Genomic DNA, 20,280 nt, shown 5'->3' with positions numbered 1-20,280 from the left:
ACAAAGTGGATCAAAAGTAATTAGAGAGAGGGGTAAAGAGACTGGAGTTTTTCTAAACAGGTTAGAGAGATTTGAAAAACTATAGGTGTTTTGGCTCAAGGGTTTGGCAGATACTTTTTTAAGTTTATTTTCTGAAATGAATTAACTCCCATCTTTCCAAATAAGAGTGGGCTGTGGAAAAAATAGTAAATCCGAGTTGCCACTGAGTTGCCACAGGAAAGATTTCTAATTAATTATTTCAACCTGTAGCAGCACCAAAAAAGGATCCACTATTTCCATCAAGGCCAACGTGTACGTTTGTGAGGTGACAAATATGTCACAGAGGGCCATTTGATCATGTAAAATATTTCAACACTATTTCGCCTTCAGATTGATTGTTGCAACCAGCCCAAACCCCTGCAACCATTTCATAGAGTATAAAGTTAACACATCTGTATGCGGCACAGACTCTTTAAAAGATGGAAATACACCAACACCATGACAAAGTGTAAAAAAGCAGACAAAATTGTTAGCTTGTTAATCCTGGGCAAAAAAAGTGAAAAGAAGAGCCCAACACCATATGTTTTAGATGAGCTGAATACAGTTACAGGGATAAAGGGAGAAATCTTTATGATAACTTGTAAAACCAAGGTGTGTGCCATCTTAATTCCCGACTGCCAACAGAGATTAAATAGAGACATGCAAACACACAAATCACATCCACAGGAGCTGCAACCATATAAGACTACAGACTCGCTTCTGAACAAGAACAATATAATAATAAAATAATGGAAGTAGAGGACATAAATGCAATGAATGGACTGCAGAAACAATGGTGGACCAGCCAGTAGAGATCCACCACCTGAGTCATGCCACATTAGACTAAAGACAATACCATATTAACAGTAATACATGCAATAATAACCACCCAATCATGTTGCTACAATGAAAAAACACAACATAATGCAGATACAGGCCAAGAGCTCCGGTTGATGTTCATATCTAACAATAAATGTGGCATGGTTGTTGTTGCCAGGCAGTCTGTCAGAACCTGCTGATCTCCTGAAATGTTTATACCCAAAGTACACAAAATGGTGCAAAATGTTTCTGTAAATGGAGATGTCTTGTTGATGTTAGAGGTCAGAGGAGAATGGCCTGTGGTGAGCAGGAAAAGTATCTCAGATTTCATAGGACACTGAACTTTGAGGATGGTGGGCTACCAAAACAGAAAAAGAACAAGTACACTAGTGTGAAAAAGTGTTTTCCCCTTCCTAAATTTCTTTTTTCTTTCTTTTTTTTTTTTGTTGCATGTTTGTCACTTTAATGTTTCAGATCATCAAACTAATTTAAATATTAGTAAAAAAAATAACACAAGTGAACACAACATGCAGTTTTTAAATAAAGGTCTTTATTTTTGAGGGATAACAAAATCCAAAACTACATGGCCCGTGTGAAAAAGTGTTTGCCCCCTAAACCTAATAACAGGTTGGGCCACCCTCAGCAGCAACAACTGCAATCAAGCATTTGAGATAAATTACAATGAGTATGTTAAAGCGCTGTGGAGGACTTTTGGTCCACTCATCTATGCAGAATTGTTGTAATTTAGCCACACTGGAGGGTTTTCGAGCATGAACCACCTTTTTAAGGTCATGCCACAGCATTTCAATAGGATTCAGGTCAGGACTTTGACTAGTCCTGACCACTACAAAGTCTTTATTTTGTTTTTCTTCAGCAACTCAGAGGTGGACTAGCTGGTGTGTTATGGATCACTGTCCTGCTGCAGAACACAAGTTCGCTTCAGCTTGAGGTCACGAACAGATGGCCGGATATTTCTCCTTCAGGATTTTTTGGTAAACAGCAGAATTCATGGTTCTATTTATCAGAGCAAGTGTTCTAGGTCCTGAAGCAGCAAAACCAGACCATCACACTACCACCACCATATTTTTCTGTTGGTATGAGGATCTTTTTCTGAAATGCGGTGTTACTTAACATAATGGGACACACACTTTCCAAAAAAGCTAAGAGTTTGTCTCGTCAGTCCACAGAGTATTTTTTCCAAAAGTATTGCGGATCATCAAGATGTGTTCTGGCAAAACTGAGACGAGCCTTTATGTTATTTTTGCTATATAGTTGTTGTGGGGTCTTTTGTGACCTCTTGGATGAGTCGCTGTTCTCTTGGGGTAATTTTGGTCGGCCAGCCACTCCTGGGAAGGTTCTCCACTGTTCCATGTTTTTGTCATTTGTGAATAATGGCTCTTGCTGGAGTCCCAAAGCTTTAGAAATGGCTTTATAACCTTTTTCAGACTGATAAAAAATTACTTTCTTTCTCATTTGTTTCTGAATTTCTTTGGTTCTCGGCATGATGTCTAGCTTTTGAGGATCTTTTGGTTTACTTCACTTTGTCAGGCAGGTCTTATTTAAGAGATTTCTTGATTGTGAACAGGTGTGGCAGTAATCAGGTCTGGGTGTGCCTAGAGAAATTGAACTCAGGTGTGATAAACCACAGTTTTAACAGGGTGGCAGACACTTTTTCACACAGGTGCATGTAGTTTTGGATTTTGTTTTCCCTCAATAAAAACCTTCATTTAAAAACTGCATGTTGTATTCATGTGTGTTATCTTTTACTACTATTTAAATTAGTTTGATGATCTGAAACATTAAAGTGACAAACATGCAAAAAAAAAAAAAGAAAGAAATCAGGAAGGGGCAAACACTTTTTCACACCACTGTATATGATGCTTTGTCAACCAAGAACAGTAATATGATGCTAGAGGTGGCACGTTCTCACTGAAATTGGACGTTTTTAAAATAGGAAAAATGTTGCCTGGTCCCTTTTATATACAAGCACATAGAAATACAATTTGAATGTCCCCAAATCAACCCTGACATATTTCAATTACCACAACATTTCTCCAGCTGTATAAAAACATACACCATATTAATGATACACATTTATAGTCATGAGATATTTGAAAGTACCGTTATTAAAGCAATTAATAATATATTTTTAAATATTAAAGTTGCTTCTTTTTCTTTATATCAAGGGTAAGTCAAGCTGATATCTAGTATTTTGACTTGAAAATGCTAGTTATCCACCTAAGAGCTGTGATATCTATATCCAAATCTAGTTTGATATGAAAATACCTATCCAGAAAAATTGGCTGGTAGTTTTAGGCCACACACACAACAGTTTCTTGCTACAGTATGTGGAAATACTTGGGAAAGTTGAAGAGGCCAAATCAAGAATGTCTCCAATTGTGCAGAGCTCAAAAGGTTTCTTTGAAAGAGGAAAGTGCTTTTCTTTCTACACAAGAAAGGGTCCAGCTCTTTTCTTCTGGGTGAAACAGAGAGGGTGCTTTTGAGAGGAAAAAAGTGAGCACTGAAGCTTTTGGGTACAATAATTTGCCTAACAAAACCATAGTGTTACATAAAATAAATTTAGGAACAAAACGAATGACAAAGAATAAAGAGAATTGATGAGCAAAACTGGTAACAATATAATAAAAACCTTGGTAACAATAATTTAAAATTATATTTATGTTCTTTTTTTCAAAATAAAATTTTATCAAGGAACATGACAAAAATAAAAAGAACTGCAATATGTCCTGTCATAAATGCTAGAAACCTCTGGCACTGTAGTTGAGGATGAACATCATTCTTTTCAAAAGATTTAAAAGTAACTGTTCTAAATTCTCGCTTTGCTCAATGGCGTTGGGATATAGGGTTTAAATTAACAAGATAATATAATAAAGATAATATAATAACACTATTTTTATGGTCATTCTAACTGATGGTAATAATATGCAAAATGTGTATTAACCTAAACCAAAAGTACATAAATTATTCATATTTCTGTGATAACTGGTAAAAGGCTAAGGATGTTAGACACAAGATGAATAAATATATTACTGCATTTATTAACTTGATCAAAAAGTATTATTGATTCAAGTTTAGTTATTTAAAATTAATTAGAAAGGTGGGAATTCACTAATTATATGGATGAATACAGGCCTGAATGATTTTGACCTAAATTATCCTCATTTAAAAAACCATTGTGCTGTGATATTATACAAACTATATATTATACAGAAATAATAAGCTGCATTCATCAATTTCACCTAATCATCGCTTATTTTTCACGTTTAACTAAGCAGAATGCTATGGATTGATATGGATGCACAATGTGTACCTAATCTGAACATACACACAGCTGATATGCTATCTGTTTAATAAAAACTAGGAACCAGCCATGTTTACAAGTATGAACGCACAGCATCTCAATATAAAACTTAATTGGTCTATTAAACACCTATTTACCACAACCTTTAGGCATGTTTTATTCCCAAAGCTACCCTAAAGATGTCTGTCATCATGGTGTCCAATTCTGCTTAAGCCCCTTGAGCTGTGTGTTTATTGGAAAATATTGCTGTCAATTGTTCAGCGGTGAAACTACAGAAACTAAATGGCTTTAGGTAACCTTTTTCACAATTTTGTACTCGGATTTCAGGTCACAGATGGCTACATCATCATCGGGTTTCAAACTAGCATTCCCTGGACGAAAGGCTGAGTGTGATACTCTCAGTGGGGTTTATCAAAGATGAGATTTCCTCTAGCAACAGACTAATCATAACACATAAGAGCAGCTAATGACTACTTTGGCAAGCTACTTAGGCAAATTTTTCATTTTATTTTTATTTTTACATACTTTGGATCAGAATGCAATAACAGATGAGAAAAAAATGCATTTGGGGAAAAACACAAATATACTCTCATGTTCGGTCTCTACCGATTTGGGTTGCTTATGTGGTCCATCTGAATTTATCTGGTAGCATAGAAAGCATTTTATACTTATACGTGTAAGGGCTAGTTCACAACTCTCATTGTGTAACACGATTTTAAACTATTATTTGTTGCAAATAACGGCCTTAGCATTGTAAATTTAAAGCTGTCATTGACAGTAAAGTTGAATATTTTATATGGGTTGTTATATGTAGAATTCTGCCTCCTTTATTAATACACAGGGATACAGTAGCTCGATAAAATTATATGATCTGCCACATATCCACTAATAATGAAGCTATTGGTGTTTAATCCTTGTGCTTTTTCTTTTAGTTGCTATATTTCTTATTTTATATTTCTTATTTCTTATTTTTTCCTGACTCTGATTTGGCAAATTCATCTCGTGCCTTAGGCCCGTTTATCAAAAATGCCATATTCATCATAATAGTTAAATGCCATGCAACAGTCACCCAATTATCAAAGTAAGGTCATTAAAAATTAATAGCTGTCTCACTCTGTAAACAACTGTAATTGTATGCTTCTAGAGTTGCAATTGTTTATAGGGCAGTGCATTCATTTAGAAGGTTGATCAAACATAAATTTCTTTTTTTTTTCACAGTTCTTCTTACCTTTCAATATTATTAGTACAGTGTGGCATTGCATTTTCCAGACTTACTGGCGCAAGTTAAACATTTCCTGTGTTAATGAAAACCTCCTCACTGAACATATACCGTGTACAGGAATGTTTGCCAGGACCTAGGAAACAGTTTTTTCTTTGTGCTGACATTTAATTTAGAAGGCTAGATAAAATGTTTTGAAAAGAGGCTTGTTGGTATGTCTGCAACTGAAGACTGAACTTTGAATTCACATGAACGAAGCTTCAATGTAAACTGCTTCTCCCAGTTTTTATATTAAATATTTCTACTGTATCCATCAATACACCAAAAATGCTACATCAACTCTTATTATTATTATGATTAAAACAGTTGAATTAAGACTCACAGGATGGGTATATATTAAATTTCTGATAGTTGCAGCTATAACCACTTACCACTGATGACTTTCAGCACACATCGGATTCACTGAAATGGCTTGTTCACCAATTTGCTTCCCTGCAATAAAATGATAATTTGTAATTAGTTATTTATAGTATAGTTCTAACTATACAGAAAGCCTTAAATGGCTGTTAAAGACGATAAATATATATGCTGGTCTTGTGCTGCCTTGTTACTGTAAAATAATTACAGTCTTCATTTCCTTCTTACCGTTTCTGTTAATAAAAAAGTAAGAAATTTTTATTTAATAACTACTGTATTTTACTAAATAGCACTTAGTGTACAGATGCAGGCTGTTTATGCAAATTATTTATTAGGAACGCAAGTGGTCAGTAAACATGTTTCATTTAAAATCTTTGTATTTTTCAGAAATCTTAGGTGTTCTGGGTTAAAACATATAAAGAGTAAGTAGTGAATATGTCTGATGATCTCTAAATAAAGACAACACCAGGAAATGTTGGAACTGTATATAATTGTTTTAGTCTTCATATTAAGCTAAAAGTGCCAGGTGGATTACACAGGATGTTGAGAGACAGTATATTGGTCACTACAATCTTAACATACTTCTTCAGATTCTGAAGAGACTTCTTCAGATTCTCAGTGGGTACTGGTTTTACTAAGAACCCTTACACTCCAACTGAACTGGGATGCATTTAGAAAATCTCATTATTTTTTTGATACACAGGATTTAATTTACTCATCCTCCTGATATTTTAATTAGATTTTATTGTTATTTTTCTGGGTTTTAACTTTCATATAAAATTAGTGTGTATGAAAATTCATTGCTATTAAAATATTAGATTTATTTGCAATAATGTTAATATTAAACACCTGAAGGAGAAAAATTGTTTAATGCTTGTCTTAAAAAATGCTGCATATTATACTGCATGATATATTGTGATAAATTAATTTGTGCAAACAATTCATCAGGCAATTACCACAGAAGTTCACTGTTTAAATTGAAAACAAACATTTGGACTCGGACCAAGATTATAAAAAATAATGAGTAGTAGCAGACTAACAGACTGGTGGCATAAATGACGTGACTTTAAATCCCAGCACTATCAACCTGCCACTGCTAGGCCATTTCGCCTCAACTGTTCAGCTGGATATATTATGTAAAATGTCACATCCTTTTACTTATTTAAGTACTTCTATACACGGGCATCTGCTAAATACCATAAACGTTCAAAAATTATCAACATATTTGACAAGGTTTCTAAAGCATCATATCTCTTTACTGCATGTTTAAACAAACAAAAGAAATTGGAAAAATATTGGGGGCATGTTTACAACATGAAACACACGTTAACAGATGTTGTGTTGCTGAAAAATATGCAGTCTATGCTGATCCACAGTAAAGATTATTAGTTCAGCTGTCAATATATTTAATTTACTAAGGCTCTTAAGACCTTTTTTTTCCCCCTAAGGGTAAGCTTACATCAAACCATACACAAAAAATCCCACTTCATATGCCAAAACAATGAATGTGCACTGGGAACTTACTCCAGCTGTGATTGAGCTGGATTTTATGTTAAGCAAACCTTTATTCAAAAGCTTCACAACAGTAATATGAAATTAAGTATGCTTAACAGAGCAATACCACGTGTGTGGTTGTCATTCATATATTAGGTTGATACATACATAAAGCCCACACATACGTTACAACTTTGTAAAAGTTAGCTTTATAAAAGCTGGTAGTTACAGTGTATAAGCCTACTACCTGATTTCACTGAAATATCTATCCTCTCCATTGCTAATGGCATAAATAACAGTGCAAATGAAAATTACTTACCTGTTTCAGCATATATCTTCTTTTCTTGAAGGTCTCCAGCCAGGTCATGAGCATCAGCATAGGCTCTGGTTAACCGCCACAGGTACTGACACTTCTGATCATACTGATTTAAAAAAACAACCTCAGTTAAATTCTTATCAAATACATCTATAGACCATGTACAGTATAAGCTCATCTTTAACCCTGTACTTTTACTTTAAGTCTTTGAAGACTACTTGTTGTATTAAATGTTCGATAATATGCAGAAGCAAAAAAAAATGCACACTGAATAAATAAGACACTGAATAACGCATATGCAGCATGCTACTTTTAACATCAATATAATACCATAATCTCTGGAGCAGTGCATTTAGTTTGTTTTGGTAGACAGAGTAAACAATTTCTCTAAGAATGCTAAACATGGTTTATCATTCTAGCTTTGTGTATTATTTTCTTTATTTTAATTTCAGCCAAATATAAGACATGTTAATTGCCTTTTTCAAACTTTTCAATAAAAAAAAGTTCATGCCGAATATTACCTCAAGGGGTTTATGAAATTTTAAGAAAAACACTGCTCGGATTATTCAATTAACATTAAGGAATAATATTTAATGATACATTAAGACATAATGTACCTCAATATCCAGTGGATATAAAATGTCTACACACCCCTTTTGAAATGTCAGGTATTCTCCGATGTTAAAAAAATGAGACCAAGATAAATTATTTCAGAACATTTTCTATATTTAATGTGACCTATAAACAGCGGCATTACCAAGAAGTGGATGTCACTACAAATTTGATGAAAAGACGAGAAGCAAACTAGGGAGGGTATCAAAGGAGCTGTAGGAATTTCTGGCAAATACTGGCTGTGTCGTACATGTGACGACAAAATCTTGCAAAATCTTGCAAAAACACATTTGAGGTCTCCCAAAAACATATGGGAAAATGTGTTATGCTCTGATAAAACCAAGTTTGAAATCTTTGGCCATAATACCAAAAGGTATGTTTGGCACAAAAAACATACACATCACCAAAAGAACACCATACCCACAGTGAAGCATGGTGGAGGAGACATCATGCTTGTTTTTATTCAGCTGAAACTGGGACCTAATCAAGGTGGAGGGAAATGTGAACCGTTCCAAATACCAGTCAATGTTGGCACAAAACCTTCAGGCTTCTGCTAGAAAGCTGAAGATGAAGAGGAACGTTATCTTTCAGCATGACAACGACCCAAAGCATACATCCAAATAAAAAAAGAGATGGCTTCACCGGTAGAAGATTAAAGTTTTGGAATGGCCCAGAGCCACGACATGAATCTGACTGAAAATCTGCGGTGTGATCTAAAGAGGGCTGTGCACAGGAGATGCCCTTGCAATCTGACAGATTTTGACGATTTTGAGTTTTACAGGTTATAGGCAGTGGGGGACGAAGTACACAAAGCAGGTACTTGCATAAAAGTAGAAATACAGTAGATTAAATATTACTAGAAACTTTTATTACTATAGATACACAAGGTGAAAGTTTCCACCTACTTTTTTCCTCTTTTTTCGTGACACGATGTGATAATTGACACGACCGTGCAAATGAGTGGTAATAAAAAAAAATGTTTTTAGTTCTAATTTTGCATGGACGCCCCGTGCCGGCCTCCGGCTGCCCATGTCGCCTATGCCTTAATCCACCACTACCAAGCAGCAATCAAACAATTTTAAAACAGAGCGTGAGTTAAGTTTTTATATACTCATAAATAAAAAAGGACCGACTGACTACTTAATACAGTACACATTTGAAATCTCCAAAATCAGTGGATATAAATTCCTTTATTAAAAGCAGAAGAAAAAATAATAATAAACAAGAATGCCAAAACTTAAGACACGCTTGTTACCACACCTGACCAGACTGGTAGTGTTATGAAGGTGATGGGAAAAAAAAAACAAGTATTGGGCTAATTAGAACATGTATGAGTGTTGGTGAGATTTACCTTCTCTTTCTGCTCAAGAAGTATGAACAAGCCTTCTTTCTTCTCGGTTCCATTGCATGCATGCAGCCTATCTGCCCTCTGTAACAGAAGCGTGAGCTCATCCAGCCGCTCTACAACTGTGTTTTCGTCTTCACTCTCACCCTCTTCATCAGTGTCTGTCAGTGCTGTGATATACCTAAAAATGTCACAAGAACAAAATAGCTCTTAATAACACAGATATAAACCAGAAGGTCAACAGATTCTATAAAGTGACTGTTAGATGACCTTTCACACGTTTGATTTCACTGCAGCTTAATGCTAAATGCCAACACTAAGCACTACATTCCTTAAACAACATTAGTATTTTTGCGCATAAATAAAATGTAAAGATAACAGTTTGTACTTAATGTCAACAGACAGCAATTCAATAAATGTCAACAGAGCGCAATTTAAACATTGAAGATTTAGCTCATTGTCAATCATTTTAATTTCAATGTAGTGTGCATTTAATGATTATATTGCTTTGTGGCAATGCCTGGCAGTCTGGCACATTTCTTACTTTCAGCTATAATCAACTTTAATAGGCTTGCAATTATAAAAATACAAACATGATACCTAAATTCATTTTGTTCAGCAGAAAATATGCTGCATGAGCCAACATGGTAAAACCCAGTGAGTGTAAGGCTGTTTGACTTCTTTACTGCCTGCTAGCTAAAACACTGGTGTGCATGATTTCTCTCCACAAGCTCGAGAAATGGAAGGAACTCCTTAAAAAAAAAGTTATAACTTCAGCCAAAAACGGACAGTGTCTACATCCAAAACAGCCACAACCCACATTAATACAGAAAAGTATCTTACTTAATAGTGTATAGCTGGCAGCTGCTTTAAAACAACACACATACATGTTTCCAATGATATCTAAAAATGTTTTTCAGAAAAAAAGTATTTTTTTCTTTCTGTCACTGCGAGGCACGCAAAGCCCGCATTAACTTTAACGGCTTAAAAAAAAAACTTGAGTTCTTATAAGTATACAACACCTTCACCTTAAGTTGCATTAATAACAGACACGGGTACCAATGAAAGACTGGAGAGGAAAGGTGAAAACATGAAAGAAATCCATTAAATGTTGGCGGTGGTAATGTGCGTCATCTGTGGTTCTGCGGAGATGTCAGAGAGGCCATACAAACAGAGGTACCTTCAGGTACCTATACAACATACTTATTTAAACTTTGATTTCTCACCCTTAGGGCACCACCAAGGAGAGAAGAAGAGAAGAAAGAAGCTTCACTATGATCCAGCTTGTAGTTTTATGACTATGGATATTCATGTTTTTGGCCCATAAACTGAGCCACCACTTTAAAGTTTAATAAAAAACAAGCCATTCCATTTAGAAGAGTGGTTTTGCCAGTTCTATCTTGTTATTACATGGCGAATACTTTCTTGCTAAATGTTAAATGACTAACATTTTAACATTTTCTACTCTTGATGTTACTTTATAAATGTTCACCAGTTCCTCCAGTTTTCATGTTGATGTTTGATAAATAACATCAGCATTCACCTTTTTTTCCACCCAAAATCAAGGCTGAAATCAACTATTCTGTAAAACACTGACAGAATTCCACCTGCTTTTATTTAATGACTGCCTTAACTAGTTTGTGGCACTGCTGTACTGAAAACTGGGCCAAAAACTCCTATAACTTACCACTTATTGAAAAAAACAAGGAATCAAGATGGTGAAAAGTAAACATTGTACCACAGCAGGGAGCAAATGAATGCTGAATAGGGGTATACTGTGGCCAGATTATGAATGAGTTGCAGCAGCTCTAACTCTGAGGTCAGTGACTTTTTCCGTCTATTAGCATGTATTTATATGCCATCCAAGGTTTCCAGTATTCAAAACAGAGTTTGGGAAGTGACCATGTAGAGGCCCTGTGGTGCGTCGACTTTAATTATTCATTCACACGTCCACCAACTGACTAATTTGTTTTTTATTTCCTGCTCCATATTGTTGCTTGTTCTCTCAAATACAAAAAAAAATCAGCCCATTCCTGCTTTGCATCCTATGGTACGCTACAATCCAGGCAAAAAAACTTTCCGTATATCATCCTCTGTTGTTTGTAAAGGTCGACAGTGCATTAATGACAAATAGCCTTCTGTACTGATAACATACTAATTAAACACAAACTGCTTTCTTTTCATTTTTACGCTAAAGATAAATTAACAATTAAGCAGGAAGGGATGAATGCCATCACACTGATCCCCTTTTGTCTTAGAAGAAACAACTTATAAAACAAACCCATAACTAACATGAATTGACATTTTACACTGAAGTCTAATGCAAAAGTCTTAGGATACCTAAGAAAGTAAGAAAAATATATATTTTTTTCAACATTTATTATCTGAATGAATATGTTAATAGAAAAAACAATGGACACAAATGCTTTTGTATGAGAACAAACGCAAACAAACAAATACTGATTTGATTCAGCTTGTATTTTCTGATTGCTCTAAAATTAATAAATACATACTGATTTGATAAATTTTTAGTTATTCTGTTTTAATTTTTGTTATTCTGTTTACTGTTTGGTAAAACTTGTTTGTACTTAAGGCTTCTGTACACTGCACAGCACCTAAAGCAAATTCCAAACTACTAACAAATGAAACCAAGGCATACTCGATGCTTTAAGTGTGCATGGCACTGACAATCCCAAAGAAATCAGTTTTTAAAGGGAGAAATTCTCAAGCCAAACAACTTTACAACAACCTGCAGTGCTGTTGCTATCCCAACAATTCTTGAAGCTGCATGAATTCAGGTGATCTCATTCACATCAACCCCCTGGACTAAGCAGACAAAGGCTCAGTGTGCCTGGATACATATAAACAGTCTCTGGGCCTCTAGAACACTACTAAACAAGGTCAAACATTTTACTGGAAGAAGAAGAAGAAGAAGAAGAAGAAACAAAACAAACAAAAAAAACATCCCCACCATCTCTCATCAATTCTTCCCATGCCATTTAACTTAGTGTCTATGAAGATGATGATATCATCTACCCTGGTATTGCACAGATGCCACCTGTTGGCAGCTGTGGTGCATGAGTAAGACATTGGGATGGGAATAAACCAGATGGCTTCAACAGGCTTCATTTTTACCCCACTTTGATCCTTTTCCCCCATGTAAGGCTGTGTTCCAATCTGTTTAGAGACAGACAGGGATCAGTAACTCATGGACGAAGCAATGTTCGGCGGGAATGATGCAAATGAGATTAACCTTGTAGTGACAGGTACAATAAAAGAAACAGACAACGCAGTATAGACATGTGGTGGGTGGCCAAGTTGAGAAAAAAGGATTATTGAATTGAAGCACAACACACAGATTTGTAAAGGAAGCAGAGTACATCATCAACATAAACACTGATGACAAGGATAGACGAGTGTGTCTAAACTTGGCAAACAGTCGTCTCCTGATCCCATGTATCATCCTGTCAGTTGCTGGGTGAACAAAAAACATTTCCAACCAAAGGATTAGTCCTATTAAAAACAAAGTAAAATGAGAACAAAGGAATAATTAAACTAATAATCACAGTCCAAACTTTGTATACAGTTTAAACCTCAGTGTTATCAGTTTTATATAAAAAAAAATTATATATATATATATATATATATATATATATATATATATATATATATATATATATATATATATATATATATAATCACACAGCATGAACATACAATATTTTCATTAAATAAAGTGCCCAGAATGATATAAGTCTAGGCCTATATAAACAATATTCCTAAATCAACACCTCTTAAGGATAAACTGTTCAAATTGGATAGTTAAAATGTCCCAAGCAACAAAACACAGCTATGACGTGTGAGCTTGGCAAACTCAAAGGATTACAAGTTCGTACATGAAGTGGTAAATATAAGGCTCTGACAGCTTGTCAGCCCCCTGCAGTCATTCACAGGTCTGCACGCTCACAGGACCACAAGGGGAAGAAAGTTCAGCAGTAAACAATGACACTGTAGAGCAATAAAAACTCAAGTCTCTGATTGTATTGAGTTGAGCCATAACTGTACTGCTGTGCACAACAACGATAAAACACTTTCTGTTCACTAAGGCAATTTAAATACATAAAACAATTGGCAATCATCAGTTTATTCCTCTTATGGCATTAGCAATTGGCAAAAGCTCAGTTCTGAACTTAAAAATATTTAACATATGACTGGTCTAAATGTGCTGATACTGGAAACTCAGTACAAAGATCTCCTAATTTCCATATTTAAATCATTACTCATGTTTTTTTCATCGAATCGAATTGTTCATCATAAAAGACCCTAAAGTCTTAGCTGCTGTTATAGAAAATATATTAACGCCTTCTGACCACTCAGTATGAGGCATCCAACTGCACTGCAGCATGATTACAATTCTTTGTACTTCTTTGAACTTCCTCTGTGCAATGAACAGTGGACTTGAGAACATGGTGGATGCAACAAAGAAACAACTGACGAAGAAATCCAACACACGGACAAACAGTACAGAAAATCAGTACAATGGGATTCCATAAATCGCTGAGATATGCAGCAGACTTAAATCCAAAAATCTTTCCAAATGCTTGAAACAACAAACAATTATGGTGGTTTAAAAGGTAATCCTTAAAACAAAACACAAGTAAGGGTAAACGATCACAGATGTGCTAAATATAGGAACAAACAGCAGAGCTTGAAAGTAAGACAGTTAGTGAGAAGGTCTTTCACTTGTAGATGCTTAGTTTTGAAATCTAATCCACTAAACCTTAGCAGAAAGCATAGAATAATTATGACTGGCCTGAAACAGATAAAAGGATAGATAAAAAAAATTATATGATATATAAACATGCAATGATATTTGCAGATCACCAGAGACTTACATTATTTATATTGACATGAGAACTAACTTACACGCATATTGAACCTGCTATGTCTCTGCTATGCACATCTACAGCAAATTATTCCTTTTCTATATTGACACATGCAAGTATACACTCACTGTGTATTTTATTACACTCACGGGGAACATGGCATAGTTGTTAATTTTAATATTTTAGAAACTGCTGATTTAAAAAATTTCACTCACAACATTTACATTTACATTTACTTAGACAACAGTGTCTAGAGTACAACTGCTACAAAATACAAACAATTCATCTATAAATGTTCTGCAGGTTGCAACAGTTTCTGAGATTAAAAAATTACTCGGAATAGTTCAAGATAACAGGAAGTGGACAATGATTAAAATAAACACACTTTCCAACTACAGTGAGCAGAAAAGCATCTCAGAATACAAAACCGATTTAACATCAGGTGGGTGGGCTAAAAAAAAAATCTGAGGCTTTAATGGGCATAGGCTAACCAAAACTGGTGATTGGTAAAATAGTGTGAGTGCTCTGTATCCTAAAATTCCTATTACGTTTCTGAAATACTTAGGCCAGCCCATGACTCACTAATAACCATGCCAGACTAAGAGATCACATTTTCCTCCTGCAATTATGATTCCTGAGTTAACTGAAACCCTTGATTTTATGCAGTGCTCTTCTCCCACATCACTGGCTGGTTGGAGGTATAACTGCATAAAGTTGCAGGTGTACAGGTGTTCCCAATAAATTATCCAGTAAACATATCTTCACTGAATAATGTTTAGATTCCTTTCAGTATGGTACTCCCAAGTTGGGTCCAACAGCCCCTCCTTGTAAGTGGCGCAATTTAAGGATGTATTAACCGGGATAAGGTATTGTAGGGATTCCTGGAAAGGCCTGAAAGACAAAGAAAGCTGTGGAAATTGATGCAGGAATTAACAGGGTGGATGCAGCTGGGCTGGGCTGGGCCTCTGCCAGGAAAGGGGCCTCGGGGAGAGGAATTTTTTTAATCCTCCACAATCCCAAAGTGAGCAAAAGAGATCTTTAATTAGAGAGGCTGCTAGACACATGTCTGACTCCTGTTCTGTTGCTACTTAATAATGTAATAATAAAGTTAGGATATACAGTGGAACCCGGTTATCTCGCCTCGGTTATCTCGACAACCCTATTAAGTCGACGTTTAAGTCGCTTTTTTTACGCATTTTTTATCGGTTATGTCAACTTTTTTTATGTCGCCGAACCCTAATATCTCGAGCACAAGGGGGGAAAAATGTAAGCGTCAGTTATGTCGATCAGCCGCAGAAGAACTCGCGAAAGTGGCGGAAAAATCAAACCTTACAGATACTACAGGTGTTTGTATTGTATACTGGTGAATCTCTGCTGTTAGTAAGTGCACATATGCATTTTTTTTGTTAAATGTTATGCGATGAACGGGAGCGCGGCGCCCCGGCTTCAACTCCTTACCGAGCGCGCGCGTCGCTCCTTACCGAGAGATCCGTTCTCCTTACCGAGCGCGCGGCGAGCAGCATGGCTCTCTCGGTAAGGAGTTGAAGCCGGGAGCTTCAGAGAAAGCGGCCGGCACCTGCCACGCCCCCTTCGGCCGTTCACGTTTGAGACTTTTCTGTCCCTCGTTTTTGGTTTCGGGTTTGGATATTCCGGGTTTTTTTCCGGCTTCGCGCCGTGCCGCCGGTCGCGGTATTTTTTAATTTCCCTATTTTTCCATTCACAAACTCACGCTCTCTCTCTCTCGCTCGCTCGGCTTATCTCCCCTCGGCATCGCGGACGTAAGTTTTTCGGACACTTTGCTTTGTGTGTTTGTGCGGACTACTTCAGCCTGATGGTCATAAGTTTCCAGAAACTTAGTAACTGTTTTTTTTTCTTTTTTTTCCACATGTGGACTAAATGTGAGACGGCACTGTGCAGCCGCTGTTTTTTTTTTTTTTTTGAGCGATCTGTGTGTTTATAATGTTGGAGAATATAATAAAGGTTTGTATGGAGAATGGACAGTGGTTTGTATTGTATACTGGTAAATCTCTGCTGTTAGTAGGTGCACTTATGCATTTTGTTGTTAACAAACGTATGTACATTTTTATAGCATGCCTTCATCAAACAAATCGCGGCAACGCTGTTGTGTAAAACCCTCCAAAACACGCATGCACATTCTCATTTATTAACGCACATCATGTACATAAAGAAATTTCAAGCACGTTAATATACTGCCGCCATTTTGTTTTCGTTTATCTCGATCATCGGTTACCTCGACGCTTTTTGGCGACCCCTAGGACATCGACATAACCGGGTTCCACTGTATTTTCATACAATGCAAGGGATGCCATTAGTCAGTTTTAGCTTGGCAAGACTTGATTTGTTGCCATCTGCTGGGGATAAAGATATAACTCTGTCTAATTTACTAATAACTTCCGATTTCCGTCTGCAGACTTCTGAATTCATTCTTCTGCTATCATCATAAGTAACACAATTAATTAAGATTAGTAAGCCTGTTCCAGAAGCAGTCATTCAAACCAGAGCCATGACAGTACCTCCACCAAGCTTGACCAATAAAGTCATATATTTGGATCATGAGCAGATCCTTTCCTTCTCCAAGCTCCAAGACTTTGCATCACTTGAGGTTGAGGTTAATTTTGGTTTCAAAGTTCTTGTGTCTCATTTCTGTATCTTTGTGAATTCCAATTGGGTTTTCTAATTCTTACTGCTGATAAATGGTTTGATCTTTTGGTGTGATCTTTATCTTGCCGCTCTCAAAATCTTATAACTTCACCTCTACCCAGTAAAAGTTGCTGACTATTGTTTCATTTTTCTCAGGCAACATTTCTGACATAAACTACTGTTGTTATCCATGTAGATGTAAATATGAGGAAATAAAAGCTGAATTATTGGCTCCTCTTCATTCTTTAGATACCAAACTGCCAGTGTATAATAAAAACAAAAAACTGATTTTGCTGTTCATACTTTCTGAGGAGCATGTATAAGAATTAAAACTGTGAAATGTATCTAAAATTCCTTTTACAAACAGTTAATTGTACATCTGTATAACTATATATATCAAGTTCCACTTGAGCTAAGCACAAAGAGAACATTCAGACAGATGACATTAGTATATTATTAACACTAAATTAACATATCTAAATGGCCAATTCCCCTACCTAATATCAAGTTGTAGTGTTTTATTCAAGCAATTAAACATGAGTGTAGAAGAAAAAAATTAGCAATGGAGAAAACAGAAGATGTGTAGAGACGAAGTCAAATCAGGTAAAGCCTCGACAAGCTCCTACAGTGCTCTCACTGCTGAGTATGCCGCCAAAATATCCTGCCTCCTCTGTTTCGTTCTTTACACACACACGCATACATGTATGCACACATTAACACACCTTGTCCATTTACTTCTTTTACTTACTCATTCTTTTCAAACATTCCATGTTCAAGCAATCATCCAGCCACACACCTGTACTCCTCTCTACTTCATACACATTTTAATTTCGAAACCTCTTTCACAACCTGCCTATTTCTCATCTTCTGCATTGTCATTTGCAGTAAAAAAAAACAACATTTCTTTATCTTTGGTCTAACAAAGTTACACTGTACGGTTTGAAAATGTAATCTTAGGTCATTTTGAATGTAAAATGTCACAGAAACAATCAAAACGAAATAAATCATTTTGATTATTACTCTTAAAGACCAAATACAATGGCATAAAAGTTAAAGACAGTATGTTGAAAAGATTGACTGAATTACACAACAGATTTGAAGATGGCATATGGACTTCAGAAGTACACCTTATGCAGGGTTAAACAACTTAAAGCCTTAAGGCTGTGAGCTGTGAGTTTAAAACCCAGTACAGCAAAGCTTGAGCTCATCCAAATTATATACTACTTTGTTTAAAACAAAGCATCTGTCAAATTAGCGATTTTCTAAAATAACTGTGCTTGAAATATTTTTTATGGGTTTAATAGTATAATTGGAATTTTATAGATTTTAATTGAATCTGTAATAGTTCCTCTGGGCCACTATTCTTAACTTAATACCATATTTTTGTCACATACTTTGTTTGATTTGACCTTTGGCAACTTGTAGGTTTCATGTTGGTATCTACTGGACATCAAGGATATTACTAGCCATCCAGATTTAAATGTTTTGTTGTTTTTTTTGCTTGATGATAACATTTACAAACACATTATACCATTGAAACCACCTGGTAATGGTTTTAATTGTTATCAGCTGATGGTTTGTTTAAATTTAAAAGCATTCAAATTTTTTGGATGGTTCTATTTTATTTTGCATTGAGGCACAACCAGTTTAGGTACGACAATCCTTGATCCAAAGTGCTTACAAAAATGTGCCATTTTTTGCTGCAGTGGCTGAAAGCAGAATAAATGGTTACGTGTTTAATAGGATATTAAGAACATGATCAGTTTATACAGTGCTGGCACAGCAGCTTATGGCTCATTACTATATTGGTCTGCTACTAGTAAATCAGTTCACTGGTTTATTTTTTTTTTTTTTTTTTAAGTTAAATGTAATGTACACTGGTACACAAAACCAAGCTGAAGTCTATTGAATTACAATCAATTCTCATAATCAAACCTTTCCATGTGCACAATGAAGCAATGGACCAAAAGATATAAAGGTGTATGTTATACTTCAAAGCATACAAACTACATAGTTCAACATATTGGGGATATAAGATGTATATAATGTTTTATGTAGAATTTTCTACAATTATTATTCAATATACTGCAATTGGAGCCCAATGTTAACAACGAAGCAGTGGGTTTTTCAGGTTCATAAACCCATTTCAATCCAAATCAGGGTAGGAGGGACAATTACACAGAAGTGCATAATTAAATAATTCTCCCTCCTTATGAATTTTTTATTTGATGCCTTGTGCTTTATGGAAAGACATCTGTTGTTTATGCTATTTATTTCTGGCATGTGTTCAAGGAATTAGAGGTGAGGTTGAATGAGGCTGACTGGGCCTGCAGTAGATTCTGCCAATCTTTGTGTGCACACATGCACATACAAACACCTTTCTCACACCCCAGGCACTGCTTCATATTTGAAATTGGCGGTGTGTGAGCGGTTAACATGAAAGTACAGATGAGTTGAGAATGAGGCAAAATGGTACATGTAAACAGTGATGTTATTAACAGACAGGACTATTAACAAGTCAGAGACTTAGACTTGGGCAATTCAGCACTTGTTTACATCCAGAAAACCTTTCCTGCCTTGATTATGAGTCTAAGAAACAACCCTCGTGAATATCGCCATCTTATGCAAAATCTCAGATAAGCCTCCATGACTGAACTCAAGTAAAATGAATCGCTAAATCTTATTATCACTATAAAAGAGTGCATAATACATGTTTTTCCTCTCAGACACAAGGTTAAACACTCACCCCCCTTCACTTTCTGCTTCTTCTGAGCTCTGCCCCTGCGATCTGGCCACTCCGCTGGCTCTCTTCCTCCTCGTGGGTGTAGATCTATTCAGGGGACTTGGCTTGTGACTCCGCCCCGCTAACTCGTCTCTTATGTGGTCCTGCAGGTGTGGAAAAGCGCTCTTCAGGGCCTTCACCTCCTCTTTTAGCTCTGAAACACATTGAATCAGGGCTCCAAGGCGATCCAGGACCTCTGCCTGGCCTGCTTGCAGTGCCCCACTGCCTCCAAGATGGTCTGTGATTCTGCTACTTGACACATAATAGGTACTTGTCCCTGCAACCCCCACCATGGCTCTCCGGCTCTTGTACCAAAAAGCTGCCAAGCTGATCCCGGCAGCACCGACCAGAACTCCCAGGGCCAGGACCTTGCCATCCTGAGCCATCCT

At 36.2% G+C, this 20,280-nt stretch overlaps 1 protein-coding gene across 3 annotated transcripts in view; it reads right to left on the bottom strand.

Annotated features, from left to right (window-relative positions):
- LOC124375984 (regulator of microtubule dynamics protein 2) overlaps nt 1–20,280 on the bottom strand; it is a 33,170-nt gene that overhangs the window by 9,613 nt on the left and 3,277 nt on the right. For all 3 annotated transcript variants that reach the window (XM_046834836.1, XM_046834828.1, XM_046834845.1), the window contains exons 2-5: nt 19,856–20,278; nt 9,569–9,743; nt 7,609–7,711; nt 5,810–5,870 (exon numbers count right to left, since the gene is read on the bottom strand). In XM_046834836.1, coding sequence (XP_046690792.1) covers nt 5,810–5,870; nt 7,609–7,711; nt 9,569–9,743; nt 19,856–20,277 — 761 coding nt within the window. In that variant the 5' untranslated portion in view covers nt 20,278. The remainder of the gene's footprint in view (nt 1–5,809; nt 5,871–7,608; nt 7,712–9,568; nt 9,744–19,855; nt 20,279–20,280) is intronic.

Source organism: Silurus meridionalis, chromosome 2, assembly GCF_014805685.1.
Source record: "Silurus meridionalis isolate SWU-2019-XX chromosome 2, ASM1480568v1, whole genome shotgun sequence".
NCBI classification, from domain to species: domain Eukaryota; kingdom Metazoa; phylum Chordata; class Actinopteri; order Siluriformes; family Siluridae; genus Silurus; species Silurus meridionalis.
Note: the sequence above shows the minus strand (reverse complement) of the source record. Positions and strands in the feature narration are given on the sequence as shown.